General features: G+C 45.0%; 4 protein-coding genes across 4 annotated transcripts; 2 read left to right on the top strand and 2 right to left on the bottom strand.

Annotated features, from left to right (window-relative positions):
* Positions 1-75: 75 nt before the first annotated feature.
* LOC108094613 lies at positions 76-4,333 on the bottom strand. The gene is made up of 6 exons (XM_017195292.1): positions 4,210-4,333; positions 2,637-4,006; positions 1,613-2,503; positions 1,360-1,548; positions 1,098-1,299; positions 76-1,026 (listed from the first exon to the last, which is right to left on the bottom strand). The coding sequence occupies exons 2-6, from the start codon at positions 3,977-3,979 to the stop codon at positions 412-414; spliced, it is 3,240 nt and encodes a 1,079-aa protein (XP_017050781.1). The 5' UTR covers positions 3,980-4,006; positions 4,210-4,333; the 3' UTR covers positions 76-411.
* A 1,013-nt stretch (positions 4,334-5,346) lies between these two features.
* Positions 5,347-8,743, bottom strand: LOC108094549. The gene is made up of 5 exons (XM_017195161.1): positions 7,885-8,743; positions 7,494-7,803; positions 6,428-7,152; positions 5,967-6,315; positions 5,347-5,798 (listed from the first exon to the last, which is right to left on the bottom strand). Exons 1-5 carry the CDS (start codon positions 8,044-8,046, stop codon positions 5,491-5,493), a joined length of 1,854 nt encoding a protein of 617 aa, XP_017050650.1. The 5' UTR covers positions 8,047-8,743; the 3' UTR covers positions 5,347-5,490.
* A 1,367-nt stretch (positions 8,744-10,110) lies between these two features.
* LOC108094559 (flocculation protein FLO11) lies at positions 10,111-11,791 on the top strand. The gene is made up of 2 exons (XM_017195173.2): positions 10,111-10,269; positions 10,335-11,791. The coding sequence occupies exons 1-2, from the start codon at positions 10,150-10,152 to the stop codon at positions 11,655-11,657; spliced, it is 1,443 nt and encodes a 480-aa protein (XP_017050662.1). The 5' UTR covers positions 10,111-10,149; the 3' UTR covers positions 11,658-11,791.
* An 885-nt stretch (positions 11,792-12,676) lies between these two features.
* LOC108094277 (cell wall protein IFF6) lies at positions 12,677-13,719 on the top strand. The gene has a single exon (XM_017194770.2). The coding sequence runs from the start codon at positions 12,717-12,719 to the stop codon at positions 13,584-13,586; it is 870 nt and encodes a 289-aa protein (XP_017050259.1). The 5' UTR covers positions 12,677-12,716; the 3' UTR covers positions 13,587-13,719.
* The last annotated feature ends 3,210 nt before the right edge of the window (positions 13,720-16,929 follow it).

Below are 16,929 nucleotides of genomic sequence, written 5' to 3'. Positions count from 1 at the left end.
TACCAAATAGATGGCTTATTTCACGTGTAAATATTTGAAGGATCTCTCATTATGATGTTTATATTAAAAACTAAATTATTCTGTCAATTTGCCGGAGCTTTATTGAAAAATGAATTGCTCATCAGCATCGCAGGTTCTATTGGAAGTGTTACAATTTGTAGTGGATGTGTGAAAAGTGAAATGAGATGTTAAGCAAGTTTGTGCGCATGCATGCTGCCGCCCTATCGAACTAACTGAATCGAATCGGCGATGAGATCGATTTGTGTTCGATTGGTGGCAAGGCTTCTGCTGCGAATCCTCGCTTGGAAAGTTGATGTTAGATGTCTAATCAATAAATTAAGAACTCGTTCATCTCCTCGTGTTAAGCTAGTATTAGTGGCTGTGTGTTTTTTGGGTTTGGACACAGCACGCCTACAACCATAGCTTCCCTTCGGCAATCTCCAGGGGCATCTTCTTGCGGAAGTACTCCATGTTCTCCTGGGAAAAGGTTATTGGTACGTCGCGAGATATATACTCTGCGAACATGCAGCTGAACAGTCCGCAATCGCTGCCGTTTAGTTGTTGTGGTATGTTCTGAGCGCTCTCAATCCTGAAGTCGCTGGTGTCCAGCGGCTGCTTGCGTTTATCCAGGGACTCCTCGCGCAAATAGGCCTCCAAGGCGCTCAGCACGGTTGGGTTCGGCTTTCCCATTGAGTCGTAATAGAGAATTGTCTTGTTCTTCATGTGAATGATGGCCATGCACCAGTGGACGTTGTTGCAGTGAACTGGAACTGGGATCACGTCCATTGCGAACAGGTCAACCTTTCGGGTCCAGCGCTTTACGCCCGCGTGCCCATTCTGCAGAAGGCGTGGCACGAAGAAAGTGTTCATGGCGTACGCATTTGGCAGTTCTCCACGACGCTTCTCGGAGCGTTCGGTAATCAAACTCATGTAGAAGTTTATGACTTCGTCGTTAAGCCAGTTGTTCGAATTAAACGTATTCAAATCAATGCGGGTTATGCGATAGTTAAACTTCGTAATAATAACCTAATATAAAGAATCACAAGAAATACGTTAACATATCAGCTATAAATGCAAACAAATATATATTTTCTAACCTCAGTCTCGGGACCACCTTTCATCAAGTGTGCCCAGCGACGCATGTCCTCCTCTGTCAGCGGACGAAGCAATGTTTTCTTTTCAACCGGCTTAATTGCTCCCCCAATAACGAAAATAGGCTTATGAGGGATGCGGTACTGGAAAATGCTCTCGCGCAGCTTTTCTTCGTATTGGCGACGTTGATCTGTGCTGCGAATAGCCCTGTGTAATTTGCCAAAAAATTTAATAACTGTGACCAATAATTGAGCGGGTAATACTTACTCCTTTTCTGCCAAAAGACGGAGGTGTTCCATTTCCTCCTGCTTACGCGCTTCCCTCGCCTTAAACTGCTCTGCAAAGTCCTCTTTGAGGTAGACGCCATTGGCGAAGCGGCGATGCAAGCTATCCGACATGGAGAACCTGGCAGGCTTCTGGATGCTTTGTAGTTGTTTCTGAGCATCCGTATTAGGTCTTGAAATAAATGTTGATTGACAATCTAAGGACAGAATTCATACAAATTGAACTAAAGACTTACATATGATTAGTCTTGGTGGCTTTCTTGTTATCGACGTTTTCCTCCATCTCGGTAATCTCACAGGAATCCGAGTCGCTGCTGGATTCTTCAGAGCTGTCGCTGCTCGATTTGTTGGAGCTGCTCTCGCTAATGGAAATGGTGGACGCATGGCTGTTATTTATGCTGCCGATGTGCATCAGGCTCGGTGGTGCCGGCGAGCGGGTCTTCTCCTTCACCTCGCGGTTGATCAACTTGGCGTACTCGGATAGCTCGCTTTCCTTACGCATCGGCTGAGGCGATGGACGCGACTGACGAGCGCCCAGCAGGGAGCTCCAGGTTGGCCACTGGATATCGATGCGCTGCAGCGGCGGGGCAGCCGGTTTTATAAAGCGACTGGCACTCGAATCATTGTGAGCCACTGTGTGGATCAGATTGAGGTACTGCTCATGCTCCATGCGCTCCATCTCATGCGTCAGGATGCTCTTCTCCGCCTGAGCCGGAGCTCTGCGTCCAGCGTAAGCGGGATGCCCATTGGCAAGCGTCTCCCCGAATCCATTCTGACCACCGCGCACGACGTCCGAGTAGAACAGCTGTGGATGGGTACGCGAAGGTGCTGCGGACTGTCTGGATGATGGACCACCAGTGGCGCCGAATGTGTGAATATTCTCCTCGTCGTCCGGAAGGTCGAACGGGTTGAGCACAATGGGGCCATCGTTGCGCACGCGGTGCAGCGTGTATACAGGCGGATTAAATATGGACTGCCGCTTCGAGGTATGTTGCTGATTTTCGCGCTCTCGTTCTGCCATGGACTTGTTGGGAATCGGGTCCTCAGCAGGCGCATTCGGTATAAAGCGAGGAAATGAGTTGTCCACGCGCCGGTACTTAATCAGACGAGGATCCTCCTCCTGGTTGCTGTAAAAGAACAGAAAATATATTTGACATAGACTCAACAAAATAATGTTATTTCTATTTGAATATTTATAAGTGCTTTGCTATAAAAAAAATCTAGTAAGCTGTAGAAAGCAGAAATCAAAGTAGGCCTTACCGTCTCTTCCGGGGAAAATTTGATTCAAACTGTTGGTCGGCTCCACGACCTGTTCCGCAACGGTTCCGAGATTCCTCTTCTGAATCGTCGGCGTCGGCTTCTTTTTCTTTCGAGTTGTACCAGAAGAATACAACCTGTCGGAGTTTTCTCAAAATATCTAAGCCCATTGAAAGTAACCGGATAATCTGCGTTGGCCCGGTGGCTTTCTCTTTTGGTTCCTTAAGGATTTGAAAGGTACGCTCCAACGAACGTGTGCATGCGACTAAGCCCAGTACGGCCTCCTTCAGCCGGGATAAGCTATCCTTGGCAGTTGCGAAAAACAGCTTAAGGCACGACGATGACAATTTGAAGCTCGAGCCAATGATGTTGAGGCAATCCGCTTGATCGTCGATCTCTTTTAGATTCTCTATCAGTTTATCGCAGATCTTGTCGAAGCATTTTAGCTGTTCGCGCACAAAACTTAAGACAGTAATGCCCTTCGTTGGTTCTACCAGCTCTCCTGGCTTTCGACGCTGCTGTTGATCATAATGCAATCCTCTCAAGGGATTGATTTTATTGAATGCCCTCGCCGGTCTAGCATAGACTCTTATGTCTATGTCGCGCTTTAGTTTTGGTTTAGATATCGGCGAAGGGGCAACCTTTTTAATTTGATAATCCTGCGACTGGACTTTAGCTCCCGAGGGTTTGATTTTATTAAATGCCCTCGCCTGTGCAGCAAAGGCTTCAGTATCTGTGTCGCTCTTTAGTTGTGGTTCAGATATAGGCGGTGTGGTCACCTTTTTAATCGGAGGGTCCTGTGACTGGACTTCAGCTTCCGAGGGTTTGATTTTATTGAAAGACCCCGCCTGTGTAGCAAAGGCTTCAATATTTTCGTCGCGCTTAAGTTGTGGTTTAGATATAGGGACAGTGGCAGCCTTTTCAATCTGATGAACCTGCGACTGGACTTTAGCTACAGTACCGTCCTTTTTAATCTGATGATCCTGCGACTGGACTTTAGCTATAGTACCATCTTTTTTAATCGGATGATCCTGCGACTGGCCATTAGCTACAGTCTCGAACTGCTGAGCTTGTAGATCATTTGCTTTCAAGGGTTTATCTTGCGGTTGTGTGGTCCCATTGGACGTGTTTGTGTTGTTGTGTTTAGTGTTTGAACCTGGATGCTGCGGCAAAGACTTGTTTTCTGGTGTTGATGCTCTGTGTATTTTATCCGACAAACCTATATTTAAGGTATCATCGGAAAGGGAACTGGATTCGGAATCTGAATCTGAATCAGACGAATCATCACTGCTTTCGCTGGTGTCAGATGAAGATATCACAATAATGTCTTCGATTTTCTTCGGCATGCGTCTTCACTAGCAGTTTCCGAAATGCTAGAAAAACAGGCAAAAGGATTTCGGTGGTGCAGTTGTCGCTTGCCAAAAACGGCGAAAGCCGGTAATGAGAAAAAAAACCGCAGCTGCGATTTTGCGCATTCGGCGGCTTCCCGCTTTTGTGGCCGCCGCAAATCGCCGCTGCTGATCAGTTTGCCCCGTACTCTACCCCCTTTACAACTGCCTTTGGCACAATCGCTTACCTTGCCCAGCTGATACACACTCTAAAAGTTGTACAATTTTTGAACCACTTGGTTTTATACCGATGTCAAATGAAATGAAAAATTGTAGTTGTCTTGGCGTGCTGGTATCAGAGTTACCGTTCCGTCGATATAACACATATCCCAAACACGTAAAATATCGATAGTTGCCAAACAATCGCAAGCAGAAGAGGGATATTGGATTTTATAGCAAGCAGGTTTTGTCAGGCAGTGAGCTAAAATATTTACTTTCCTATGCTAGCTTTTTACCTATAAATAAAAAACATTTTCTATATACGACTATGATGTTTTTTTTCACACTTAGCAGACTGTGCGGATTCTGCTTCCTACATCCGGCTGAAAAATGTATTAAAACAAAAAAGAAGTTATATTTTTTGGATTTGAAATGCATGTTGACAGTTAAAAATGGCTTTAGGTTTATAGCAAAAAGCTTTTACCAACGTGCGCTTAAATGAATATTTTATTATTTTACTTTATTTAATAAAATATCTATGTTAAATTATTGAAAGACGGGACCGAAAGCGTGTTTAAATTTATTACATGGTCAAAATGACGTCCTGCAAAAAATTGTTAAGTTTACCAACGGTAAAACAAGTGAGACTTTAGAAAATTAACCAAAACTGGCAACCGTCTATTTTAGTTTTGTAATTTTTGCTCTCAAGAATATTAATAAAAAAATTAAAAAGAAGTCATAACTTGTTTAAAGAAAACGTTATCATACAATGCGTGTATTAAAAATCCCGCAATTGAGATATTATTTTGATTTTTAAATTTTAAAACCTACTTATGCAATGTTGCAAGCACCAATTTGAAGGTGTTAGAAAATTCCCTTTCTTATAACCAATTGGCAGGTGTTATAAAATGCACTTCATAAAACAAATTGGAAATTGTTAAAAAAAAAAGTACCTCATTAAAACCGATTAGTTCAATTCCATAAAATGCAATGCGACGATGCATGAGCATCATTTGTAGGAAAACTTGACTTAAAACGGATATTAAAGCGAGACAGACATATACTCTAATGCCTTAGAGTAAACATGCTATCTAACTTGCTCTCCCATTCTCCTTGCTCTATAAACGATTTGTTTATGTATGTATGCATGTATGACATATTGACAGTTACTTTATTTATAGTTTATTAGTTTATTTATTAATATCACTGCACAAGTACAACACCTTCAGATCTTCCACAACGTCAACAACAGCAACACACATCCCCCGCGATCCCCGCGAATTGTCCAGGTCCTTTAGATCTTTAGCTCCTCAATCCTTTCCCTGGCAGCAGAAGAAGAGAAAGTTCCAGAACAACGTGGTCGCTCCGTAGAGGGCTCCGGCAAATCCCACGGTGGCCTGGAACGAGTACCGCTCCACCACCCAATGGGCAAGGGCGCCCCAGAGGAGCACCAACAGACCATTGGTAAAGTGCACCGGTCGCCGAATGGCCGTCCAGTTGGCCCGCGTCATTCCCATTTGGAAGACAAGCTCCTGCAGGAAGGCGGTCACCACCTGTCCAAATCCCAGGAGCACCGCGGACACGCTGAGCAGCAGCTTCGAGGTGGAGAAGCTAATGACTGAAGACGAAAGAAGCATTTAGCAGATATTATGAACTTAAGGTGATTTTAAACATAAACATAAAGCTGCGAACTTAATTACATAGATGCTTAAAACTTCTTCTTTAACCCACAGATAAAAACAACACAAATATAAAGGATAATTCCAATTCTTAAACCTGGACTCACAGATCAGTGCCAGGCACTTGGCGAGGCTGCCCATCGTGTGCCACTGGATCTTCCTCTTATACAGGCTCGTCCCGAAACGCGGCGTCATCAGGGAGAAGCACATCCAGGGGAAGGCCAGCAGGGAGAAGAGAAAGGGGATCTCCGCGTTCTTCAGGGCGTGGTGACTGACCGCCAGTCCGGGGAGCACTGTGAGGCACATCACGTAGCTGAAGATGTCCGCGGAGAGGAGCAGTGTGGTGGCGTACAGCTGCGGCACCATCAGCGCCTGCTGCAGCGGCATTGCGATCTTGTCCAGCAGATTCCACCACAGATGCGAGGTAACCGCTCGCGACATTCGACGAAAGCGGCGCTGCAAAGAAAAAGGGAAAAGCCAAAAGGGGTTTAGACCAAATATACGTAGGTATGTTTGCATTATTTTCAGCTTTTAAATTAATAATTTTACACTTCCTTCAAGAACTCACCAAATTGGCATAATCGGGCGGCAGGGGCGAGGAGCTTCCGGTTCCGGTGGCGGTTCCAGTTCCGGTGGTAAGCGGGAACTGGTTCGCCAGTGGATAGAGCCGACCATTGGACAGCGACTTGTGCGACGTCTGCGAAGCGGACATGGCATAGTTGTCGATGGTGGCGTTGCTCGATCGCATCATGGACACCGTTTCGTCCTCCTCGGGAATGATCTCCATGATCTCCACACCGTTGGGATTGACATACGTAACGTACGCTTCATCCGTGGCCAGCATGTAATTGCTGTGCGTATCCACAACCGCAGCAGCGACGGCTGCCCCCGGTGCGGCGACCATTTCGTTGGCCGGATTCCGCCAGGAGAGCGTATCCAGGCCATCCAGCTGATCCGCCACCAAATTCGCAGCCAGGGCGGCTCTCAGCGGCAGTGCTGCGAATCCTGTCTCCGCCTTGATCACCGAAATCCGCTTCGTGGTGAAGGCATCCTCGCGGTGCTTCGTGATGATCAGGCTCAGCGGGATGAGGTTCACCAGCAGCGCGGACATCAGTACAATCGACTGGGCGGTGCCGTACAAAGTCCTCAGGCTGGTGAACACGAACGAGAGGAACAGCTGGCAGAAGGCCTCACCGCACAGGTGGATCGTCTTCCGGACGTACTTGTCCTCCCGCGGACGCACTGCCTCCAGGATCACGTGCGTCTTCCACAGGTACAAGCTGGACCCAATGCCTAAGAAAATGGTAAGAAATAAAAAAATAAGATTAATTCTTCGATGAACCGATCTCAGAATGTAAAAATGCATACGCGAGAAACATTCACATTGACCGACTATTGAAACGCGTATACGCGATATATTACATATACGACAAGTGAGCAATAAAAATAAGCAACAAACCACATCTGGTTCATGTGCTTTTTGTAAAGTACAATAACAAAGAAAGAAATTATCATTAATATTATAATAGTAGTTAATCCTACCCTTATTTCTAAACAAACATCTATTAGATTGCACAATTTTCCCGCCCTTTTCAGATGTCATACTACACATTGAGGGATGTCAACCCACTCACCCGCAAAAAAACCGTAGAAGACGATGGCCACCACCTGGGTGGTGGTGGTGACCACGATCCAGGCGGAGGAGAACAGGATGCCGCTGACCATCAGCGAGACGCAGGCGATGAGCGTGGCCAGGAGGAAGACCTTTCGGTACTGGGTCGTCTCCCTCGATCGGCCACTGTACTCTGTGTCCAGATGCTCCATGATGGAGCGACATAGCTCTCCGGTGGCCTGGTAAACAATCGCCGGCCAGATCCTCAGCACCAAATCCTTATCCGATTCGACCACATTGCCGTACAGATAAGCGGGGGTGGCAAGGAAAGCCTATTAAAAGAAAAAGGAAAACATATTAAAAACCCATTACTCAATGGAACTGAGAAAGAGATTTGCCGTGTGGATAATTACGTGTATGGCAAATCCGCAGAGCATGTACTTCTGTTGGATGTGCTTCTTGACCACCCGGCGTCTTTGGATTCCGGCTGTGGCTCTGGCGGTGGATCTTCGCACTGGACTCGAGCTGGCCACGCCCACGCCAACGCCCACCCCGCTCATCGCTGAGGTTGCCATCTAGATATCTAGATGGCTTTGCTTAAACTTTATTGGAACTTCAGTTGCTCTTTGCCGATGGATGTGATTTCTGTTGTTTGGACTAGCCAACCACCTGGCTAAACTGGCTGCAGTTGATCCGAATCCGTTCGCTGGGAATTTGGAATTTGTGTGTGCGCTCCGTCTAGCCGTTGGCATTCATCATTCAACCCGAAACCCCACCGAAAACCGTTTAGATAATGGCGAACAATACACCCACACGAGCTTGGATCGAGAGTGTGGGAGACTTCGGAGAACCGGAGAGCCGGAGAGGCAGGCTGATAACATCGGGGCTCTTATCACGATGGATCCAGATATCCAGATACAGTGATATCTGTGTCCACAGCACACTGCACAAGTGTATCTGCGCAGCTGTGTTTCTGTTCTGTGTGTATCTGAGTGGCCGTGTAGCCGTGTATCCGTGAGATTAACGTCAGATATGTAAAGCGTTTGCCTGCAATTCAGTTGGCGAGCAGCGGCGTCAGCGGAGGATTATGTTTATGGCCACCAGAACCAGTTGGAGCAGATAAATAGTCACCCTAGGCACCGGGCATTGGGTGACGGGCGATGAGTACTTCACATCCGTGGCCACCTGGTGGGCGGTCGACCCAAAACGGGGTCACCGAAGTTGGATAGCGATAGAATGATTGTGATTTGATTTCGCCGAAAATTCTGATTACAATTGGTAAACACAATTCACTTTTACACCTCATTTACATAACTCCTATAACTTTATGTTTAACAAAGAAGAATGCTTTCAAGTTCGAAGCAATGGCAATATGTTTTGAAATTAGATAGCGAAAATGTTATGGTTGCGGTTCCTTAGAAATTGAATAGCGTGGATATGATAATTGTATGAACGCTTTATTTATTTACATAATTTTTATTGCCCTTCATTCGGTTTAAGAGATACACCCAAAAAAATATATTAATGCCTAGGCAATTCGATATGGTTAACTGCTAATTTGATGATAGTTTTTATTAACTATCCTTATGCCAAATTAGACCCTACTACTAACTTATTTTAGGTAACTTATAATTTTTTTTGCGAAACATGTGGCTATGTTCCTTATACGTTTTAATAAACATTGCAGAAAGGTGACTCAGACTCATTCTCAAAGTATTATAAATATTCTGCATATATTTTTGTTATTTTCGTTTTAACTCAGAGTTAAAACTTCCAGAATGATTTTGGACAAAACATTATCTAGTTTTTGTGATGGAGTACTGATAAGCTGAGATTCGGAAGGTAATAAATTTCGACTATTTTTAGACAAGTTATGCTTTGATAAACAAGATCTTAATTATAATTAAGCTTAGCAAGTGATGATTCAGATCTGCACTTCGTTTCCTAAGAAAGAATCCAATTAGAGATCTTCTATCTTAATGTGCATGTATTTAGATAAGGAGTAGACGTGCCATTCAGTTGAACATAAAGTGCTAACTCATAATGTATAGAAAATTCCTTTAATTGTGTGACGTCGCTAAATGATTTTATTCAAACCTTAATCAAATATCATATAAAATATTTTAACAGAAAACCTTTTTGAGCTGTTCTACAAAACAAAGATCGAATGTCACCTGCGGATCACCCCATCGCGATGCCGAGATTCGGATGCGTCACGATCTTTGTTGTGGATCTCCTGTGGAAAGATCGAAAAACAAAAACAGTAGCGTCGAATGAAAAAAACACCGGACAAACAGATTTATCTGCGACTGCCATTCCGACCACTTGACCTCCCCGCTCGGCTACACTGAGCGTTATCTTTACACACTTCCGTTTCACATCCGCGGTGTATAGCAGTGTCCCTCCTCCCTTTTGCTTTGGGTTTTACAACTGTATTTTGCAACCCAAAAACCACCGGACGACGTCAGAGCGGCAAACGCCATCCCATTTTATTTGCACCCATATACGAAACGTCTTCTGTCTTCTGTCTATCTATCAGATACCGAAGTCGGCGAAGTGGCGGAGGTGCTAAGCCCGATAAGGCAACCCAGCATCCCGGCCGGATCGGGCTATATAATCGGCGGTGCTCTCGGCCAGCAGCTCACACAACGATCGACCGACGTTAGCCACTGGCGACGATGACAACGACACCACAAGAAACCACTAGCACCACCAGCACCACTACATTCACAGTGCGAAAGATGACGGACCGTAGAATGTGCAACCTGTCCACCATCCTGCTGCTCTGCGCCGCCTTGGTAAGTGTCCACCAGCGAGGAGGTGCCCGGGATTGAGCCAACACCTGACAATTCCTAACTTGCAGCTGCTGACCAAGTCCTGCGGCATCCTGGCGCTCAGCGGCGACGGCTCGGCGGCCCAGCAGGATGTGGCCAAGCCGGAGCCCTGGATCGATGCGACCACCACCACCATTCAGCCGGGAGATGAGGAGGGCAGCGGCTGGGAGAGCACCACCAATGCCTGGGACACAACGCTTTCGGATGAGGAAACCACGGCGGCCGAGCAGGAAACCACCCAATCGGATAGCTCCACTGGGGAAGTTGAGACCACCACTGGTGTCCCGGAGACTTCACCCGAGGAAACCACTTCTGCTCCCGAAGAGAGCTCTTCTGCTCCACAGGAGAGTTCTTCTGCTCCCGCAGAAACCTCCTCTGCTCCCAAGGAAACCTCATCTGCTGCACCCGAGGAAACCTCATCTGCTGCACCCGAGGAAACCTCATCTGCTGCTCCCGAGGAAACCTCATCTGCTCCACAGGAAAGTTCTTCTGCTCCCGAGGAAACCTCATCTGCTGCTCCCGTAGAAACATCTGCTGCTCCAGAGGAAACCTCTTCGGCTCCCGAGGAAACCTCATCTGCTCCCCAGGAAACCTCCTCTGCTCCCCAGGAATCCTCTTCTGCTCCCCAAGAAACATCTCCCGCTCCCGAAGAAACCACCACTGAGGCAGAGAGCTCCAGTTCCACCTCCACTTCCTCCTCCAGTTCCTCAGCCCCCGCTGAGACCACAATTGCACCCACTCCGCCGCCTTTTGAGTGCCAGACGGCAGGACTCTTTCCCCACACCAGCGGCGATTGCAGGCTCTACCACAACTGCCTGCTGAACCCAGTGCTCCACCAGCTGCAGGACATCGAGCTGGGTTGTCCGGTGCCCACGGTTTTCTCGCCAACTGCCGGCAGATGCGTGAGGGACTTGGCCGAGTGCCAGTGGGATGGCTTCCAGTGCTTGGCCGTGGGCAGGTTTGCTGGACACGATGAGACGTACTACTACAACTGCGTGGCCAGTTTGCAGGGCGGCTTCCACAAGTTCATTGTGCGCTGCTCCAGCGGCCAGAGATTCGAGCCCCTGATTGGCGGATGCTGGCGCTACGACTGGACGCAAATTGTGCCTGGACAGGAGGCAACGGAGGTCAGCGACCTGGCGGCCATCAAGCGGGAACTGAAGCAGTACAAGATCGAGGAGAAGCTGCGACAGAAGGCCAAGAAGGAGCAGGAGAAGCTGGCCAAGAAGCAGCAGAAGGCGGAGGAGAAGGCCGCCAAGAAGGCGGCCAAGGAGCAGGCCAAGCAGCAGGCGAAGGCCGAGAAGGAGAAGGCCAAGGGCGAGTCCGCCGAGAGCCCCGAATCCGAGGAGTAGGCTTTGACCTCCAGTTGAACCCTCTTCTTCCATCTATGTTGGTCCATTGCTCTAGTCAAGTAAAAATTATTATTCTTATTTTTTGTTAACCTTTTTTTTTGATTCGTGGTGAAAATAAAGATTTGAAAGCTTAATCTGAAATTCTTTTCCAATTCTTTTCTGTGAAATTTAAAACAATCAAGATATTCTCCATTGAGGCAGGACCAAAAAAATAATGTTCTTGACCTTCTTATGTGTTTGTGTTTTGCCACTAGAATTTACCATATATTTTTATGGGTTTATGGTATGCAGAAAAGATTGGAAAGCTTGAACAGGTGTGAAAAGAATGGGAAACTTTAGAGTAGATAAGCCCTCCAGGTTTATTGTTACTTTTAAGTTTTACTGCTTCTTGGGACAACATTATGAAAGATAAAAAGATAAATTTACTGCTTTGTTATTCGGAAACTAAAATATTTATAGAGAGAAAGAACTATGTGCTATTTACGCACAGTAGATAATAAAAGTCTAATGCAAAGGGAAACGGGTTTTAAAGGAAGTTTAGGCGATTAAAAGGATATTAAAATAAGTAAAATTATTAATTTATTTTAGAAAAGACGGAAAAATAGCTGAGTTGTTATTTCTTTTTCATATTTCTTATTTCTATTTTTATACCTATATATATATCAGCTTATTTCCTTCTGATAATTTTCCAAGTTTGAACGTTTTTTTTGAGGTTTCCTTTCACAAGATAAAAGTTAAACAAAGGACTTTAAGTGGGAATTTCCAATTCACCAGAGATAAGTTGTTTCCGAGGGCATGGCCACATACTCGTATATTGATCCTTATCTGAAGCTTAGTCACATCGCCAGACTTTTTGGCCACTATCATCGACAGTGGGTTCTATGTATTCACGCACCGGGTCTTGAATTCCCTCATTATCAGCTAATCGAACGCAATCTTGAAGACTGCCCCCGGCACCTTTTCGGGCCTGGCTATAAAAGAGCCCGATCAATTGGCCGATCAGTTAGTCCGTCGAACCAAGTAACGAAACCCAAAGCGAAAAAGAAAACCCCAAAGGAGATGTTCAAGCTAACGATGCTGATGGGCCTGGCCCTCCTCCAAGTCCTGGCACCCTCGATGGTCCAAGCCAAGTCGCTGTGCCATCGGAGCGGCTACTTCGCCGTAGTGGATAACACACCGGATTACTACGTCTGCCAGTCCACCGGTTACGGTGGTTACTCCGTTCGCTTCCTGCGCTGCCCCTCGGGTCTGGTCTTCAGCTCCTCGGTGGCCCAGTGCATCCGCATGCCGGCCATTGAACTTTACGAGGCTCGCGAGGATAGCAACATCGAGAACCCCACCATTCCCGACACCATGGACGAGAGCACCGCGGCTCCCACAACGGAAGCACCTGCAACCACTGAAGCTCCTGCAACCACTGAAGCTCCTGCAACCACTAAAGCTCCTGCAACCACTGAAGCTCCTGCAACCACTGAGGCTCCTGCAACCACTGAAGCACCTGCAACCACTGAGAAGGCAGAAACTACTGAAGATGCATCAACCACCGAGAAGGCAGAAACTACTGAAGATGCTTCCACAACCGAAAAACCAGCCACTGATTCCCCAGTAACCGATGAAACTGACACCGATGAACCAGTGACCAGTGAAACCGTAACAGATGAACCAGTGACCGATGAATCTACTTCCGTGACCGATGACTCGGATGACAAGACCACCGACTCCGGGGATGTGACCATCACCACCGAGGATGATGATCACCGGTGCGCCACCACCGGATTCTTCCCGATGGACAGCACATGCTCGACGTTCATTTGCTGCAGCTACGCCAATACCGATGAGCTCAATGCGTACGTCCTCAAGTGTCCCGAGGAAATGAACTTTGACCCCGTAAACGGCGTATGCTCAAAGTCTTACAAATGCCCTGCTTAGTAGAAATAAAAGCAGCTAGCAATTAAGCAACCTGCAGCATTTATTTACTTCCTGACTTCTTTTTTTTCAATGTGACTACCTTTTTTTTTTGTTCGTTTGTGAAGTGAATAAATTCTAGTTTAATTATTATTAATTTACTTGAAATCATATCTGGCATCTTGATGGGTTGTCAAGTGGTTCCGTATGACGGCAATTTCAATATCAATTTCAATTCCAATTTCATTCGCATTATCCATCAAGGCGATAAGAAGTCAGCCCATTAAGGTTCCATTATCTAATCGTCTGTCATTAACGCTTGACCAGTCCTCGAATGAAAAATTAGTCTTGCGAAGATGTCGCCGAATCGATTTCCTGGTCACATATCATCTCTTTGCCATTTGAACTTGAAATCAAATAATGAAGAATTAAATAATGAAGAAGAATCAGTATAAGATTTAAAAACTATTGAATTTTTTGGTTTGGAAGAAAATTGTCTGGTTTCTGTTTATCATTCATTGAACCTCGACTTTATAATTTTTCGAGATATTATCTAATCTCTTTGAAAGGAATTTGCTACTTTCATTCATATTTCAATGAAGCTGCTCTTCTCCGGCTGGAACTTTATGATTTACCAGGGGGAATTAACGTTGAGTTCCTGGAGATGCCTCTTATCTCTTCTGAAATTAAGTTAAATAAATAAAAAAAATTCTATTCAGCATGAGAATTTTCTTTAGAAGTAATAAAGGCGAACGTTTCCATTGAAGGAAATAAATACGAGTTCCTGAAGTATTAAATCATGTGATTGTTTATTTGTTTAGGCTTGATTAAATTCAAATTGTCTTGATTAATGAGACTCATGGTAGGTATTGTGTTCTTTGTTGAAGTTGTTGTCCTTTTTTTATTGAATTGACTTTGTCCATTTTCTTGCAAACTCTTTATTTCCTGACTTAGAGTTATAATCGCGTTCCTGTAAGATTTTAAGAGCTCTTTAATCAAAACTAATGTGTCGTAAATAAGGTAAAAAGGTTTTTGGAAGCCAACGTGGGAAGGCCTTTTAATCGATAAAGAATTCCCCGAACACAATCTAATCTTTGTCAAATATAAATAATTACTACTTATTTTCCCTTTTATGACTTAATTGATTAATGACACTTTGGCAAAAAATACGCAATAGGTTGATTGTTTTTAAGTTATCATTAATACTTAAATGTGCTTTAGTTTTTGATAAATGCTGCTTCCTCCAAAATCATTGAATTGCTCCTCTAAATGAAATATTGTTTCTTAGCAAACTCGTTGCCGCCATGAAGCTCACATTCAATCACGTGCCGTTCAATTCATGGCGATAATGAGTGAAAAATACCCGAGTTATCTGGTGGTTCCGTGTCTCTCTTTGGTGGTTTTCTCGGTGGTTTGTCTTTGTCGGTGGTTTGGTCACTGGTCTTGATCAGTGGGTGGTTGCGATGGGTTAATAAACTTCCGCATGGCGGAGCACGGGTCATCCGATGGACTCAGTTCGCTGGTGGGATCTGCAATGAGTGCGATAAATGTGCAGGTTATACGGCCACAACCCGATGAATTCCCAAATGAGTGAAAGTCTCTCACCGGGCGAAATGGGGCTCGGTCCGCTGCCCGAGAAGTTGCATAAAAAATAGCGACGGACTCGGTTGGACAATTGCGCATGCGCGTAGCTCGTTAAAATGCCTTTTCGGCGGCAACTCGGCGGCGACAATTAAAGCAGGCCAAACACTCCGGCCAAAATTCGCATTTTGTAGGCAGTCCGGGCACGTACTGCCCCTCCGCCATCCACTCATCCATCCATCCGTTTATTTGCATCGCCTCATCCTCATCCAAATCCTAATCACAGTGCCTGGATACGTGTGTAGTGCCATTTGGCACACAAGTGGTTGCCATTTGGCCCTAAACGGTCATAGGCAAATGGATAGTCAACTCACTTTGCATACACACCAAGAAAAGATGATCAAACGGAGGTGTATGGCACTTAAAAAGTGACGTTTAGGTTTCCTTCAGTACAGTTTTATAGGCAAAAATAGTTGTCACATATTAAACCAAATCATTTGGAAGGATACAAACACATTAATTGGTTGATCATAACTTTGCTAAGTAGGTTTTCGATTATTTATGCTAAAAATCAAACAAAAAAGGTTTAATACTTAAAAAACTGAATTAAATAACTTTTTATGTTGTTAATTCAGTAAGAATCTGGGTCACCTTTTCGAAACGGTTTGACAAATGCCAATAACTGCAACAAGAAAAACATAATTTAATTTAAGAAGTGCATTTCCACAAAATCTTAGGTATACTTTAAAATTGCCTTTGGCAATGTGCAAGGTATACAAGGATTCATTTTGAGAAATTCACCAAAAATAAAAAAGTTGTTATTCTTATTTTTGAGAAAGGGTTTAAGGGTTAAACCTCTTTATGATAGATTTTCAATACGTCACAGTATGAGCTTGGTACTCGTTTTTCAAGCTCAATAATAATAGCAAATAATGTTATTTGCCAAATTTGTCGGCCAGCATTATCTTCGGAGTCACAGGCATCTTCTTTGGATCGTTTCGCACCATGCCGACTGTCAATATTGACTGGTTGCACTCCTCTTTTTCGCAGTGTACACAGATAGCGGTATCGGGGTCGGTATTACCCATCCTGCATCTCGAACAGTGGACCGCTCTTGTTGACCACTTTCATTTGTGCAAACTGGGGGAAACAATCAACGCACCGACGACAAACATTTGCGTGCGAACATTTCTGTTTCGGTTTATTTGTTGTTGCCTTTTTTTTTGGTGACTTTTTTACTTTGTGATTTTGGCTTTTGGGTGGGGACAACCGTCACCCATTTTTTTTTTTTTTTGGGGGAGAGATAAATGGGCAGATACAATTGTATCTTTATTTGAATGCTAGCCGAGACTCGTACTTGTTATGTCATTTGCACATTTACACGTTGTCTCCAGCCCGAGTTTTGTGTTTTGTGTTTTTATATTATTACCTTTATCTCATTTGGGCCGAGTCGGCGGTGCCAGTCAAGATCAACATTTAAATGTTGTACAATTATGCGAGCGAGCTGTCATCGCAAATGCGATGCTTCTCTGGACCGCAGGCCCATTAAGATTATGTGTGGCAGCAGCTTCCTAGTAAAAGCCCGGCCAAAACCGACGAGAAACTGCAGTTGAGTAACGAAGCGCCGTAATCATGATTTGGAAATTAAGAAAATTGTCAACGCTCCGGCAAATGTAAATGTGCGCAATGTAACTGGCTGTTGGTAATAGGTATTAGGCATTTCGACCGATCCATCGATCAGCTAATGTCGCTAAAATCTTCCTAATTGAGGAAATCTTCGGGATGA

Source organism: Drosophila ficusphila, unplaced genomic scaffold (assembly GCF_018152265.1).
Source record: "Drosophila ficusphila isolate 14025-0441.05 unplaced genomic scaffold, ASM1815226v1 contig_198, whole genome shotgun sequence".
In the NCBI taxonomy this organism is placed as follows: Eukaryota; Metazoa; Arthropoda; class Insecta; order Diptera; family Drosophilidae; genus Drosophila; species Drosophila ficusphila.
The sequence above is the reverse complement of the archived record's forward strand: the minus strand, read 5'-3'. Positions and strand labels throughout refer to the sequence as shown.

Bases quoted from the DNA above. Each gene is read 5' to 3' on its own strand.
- LOC108094559 (XM_017195173.2), top strand. From the start codon at position 10,150: ATGACAACGACACCACAAGAAACCACTAGCACCACCAGCACCACTACA. The intron at 10,270-10,334 runs GTAAGTGTCCAC...CCTAACTTGCAG, and splicing joins TGCTGCTCTGCGCCGCCTTG to CTGCTGACCAAGTCCTGCGG.
- LOC108094277 (XM_017194770.2), top strand. From the start codon at position 12,717: ATGTTCAAGCTAACGATGCTGATGGGCCTGGCCCTCCTCCAAGTCCTG.
- LOC108094613 (XM_017195292.1), bottom strand. From the start codon at position 3,979: ATGCCGAAGAAAATCGAAGACATTATTGTGATATCTTCATCTGACACC. The intron at 1,300-1,359 runs GTAAGTATTACC...CAAATTACACAG, and splicing joins CGTCTTTTGGCAGAAAAGGA to GGCTATTCGCAGCACAGATC. The intron at 1,027-1,097 runs GTTAGAAAATAT...TCTTTATATTAG, and splicing joins AAGGTGGTCCCGAGACTGAG to GTTATTATTACGAAGTTTAA.
- LOC108094549 (XM_017195161.1), bottom strand. From the start codon at position 8,046: ATGGCAACCTCAGCGATGAGCGGGGTGGGCGTTGGCGTGGGCGTGGCC. The intron at 6,316-6,427 runs GTGAGTTCTTGA...TTTTCTTTGCAG, and splicing joins CGCCCGATTATGCCAATTTG to CGCCGCTTTCGTCGAATGTC. The intron at 5,799-5,966 runs GTGAGTCCAGGT...TTTCGTCTTCAG, and splicing joins CAAGTGCCTGGCACTGATCT to TCATTAGCTTCTCCACCTCG.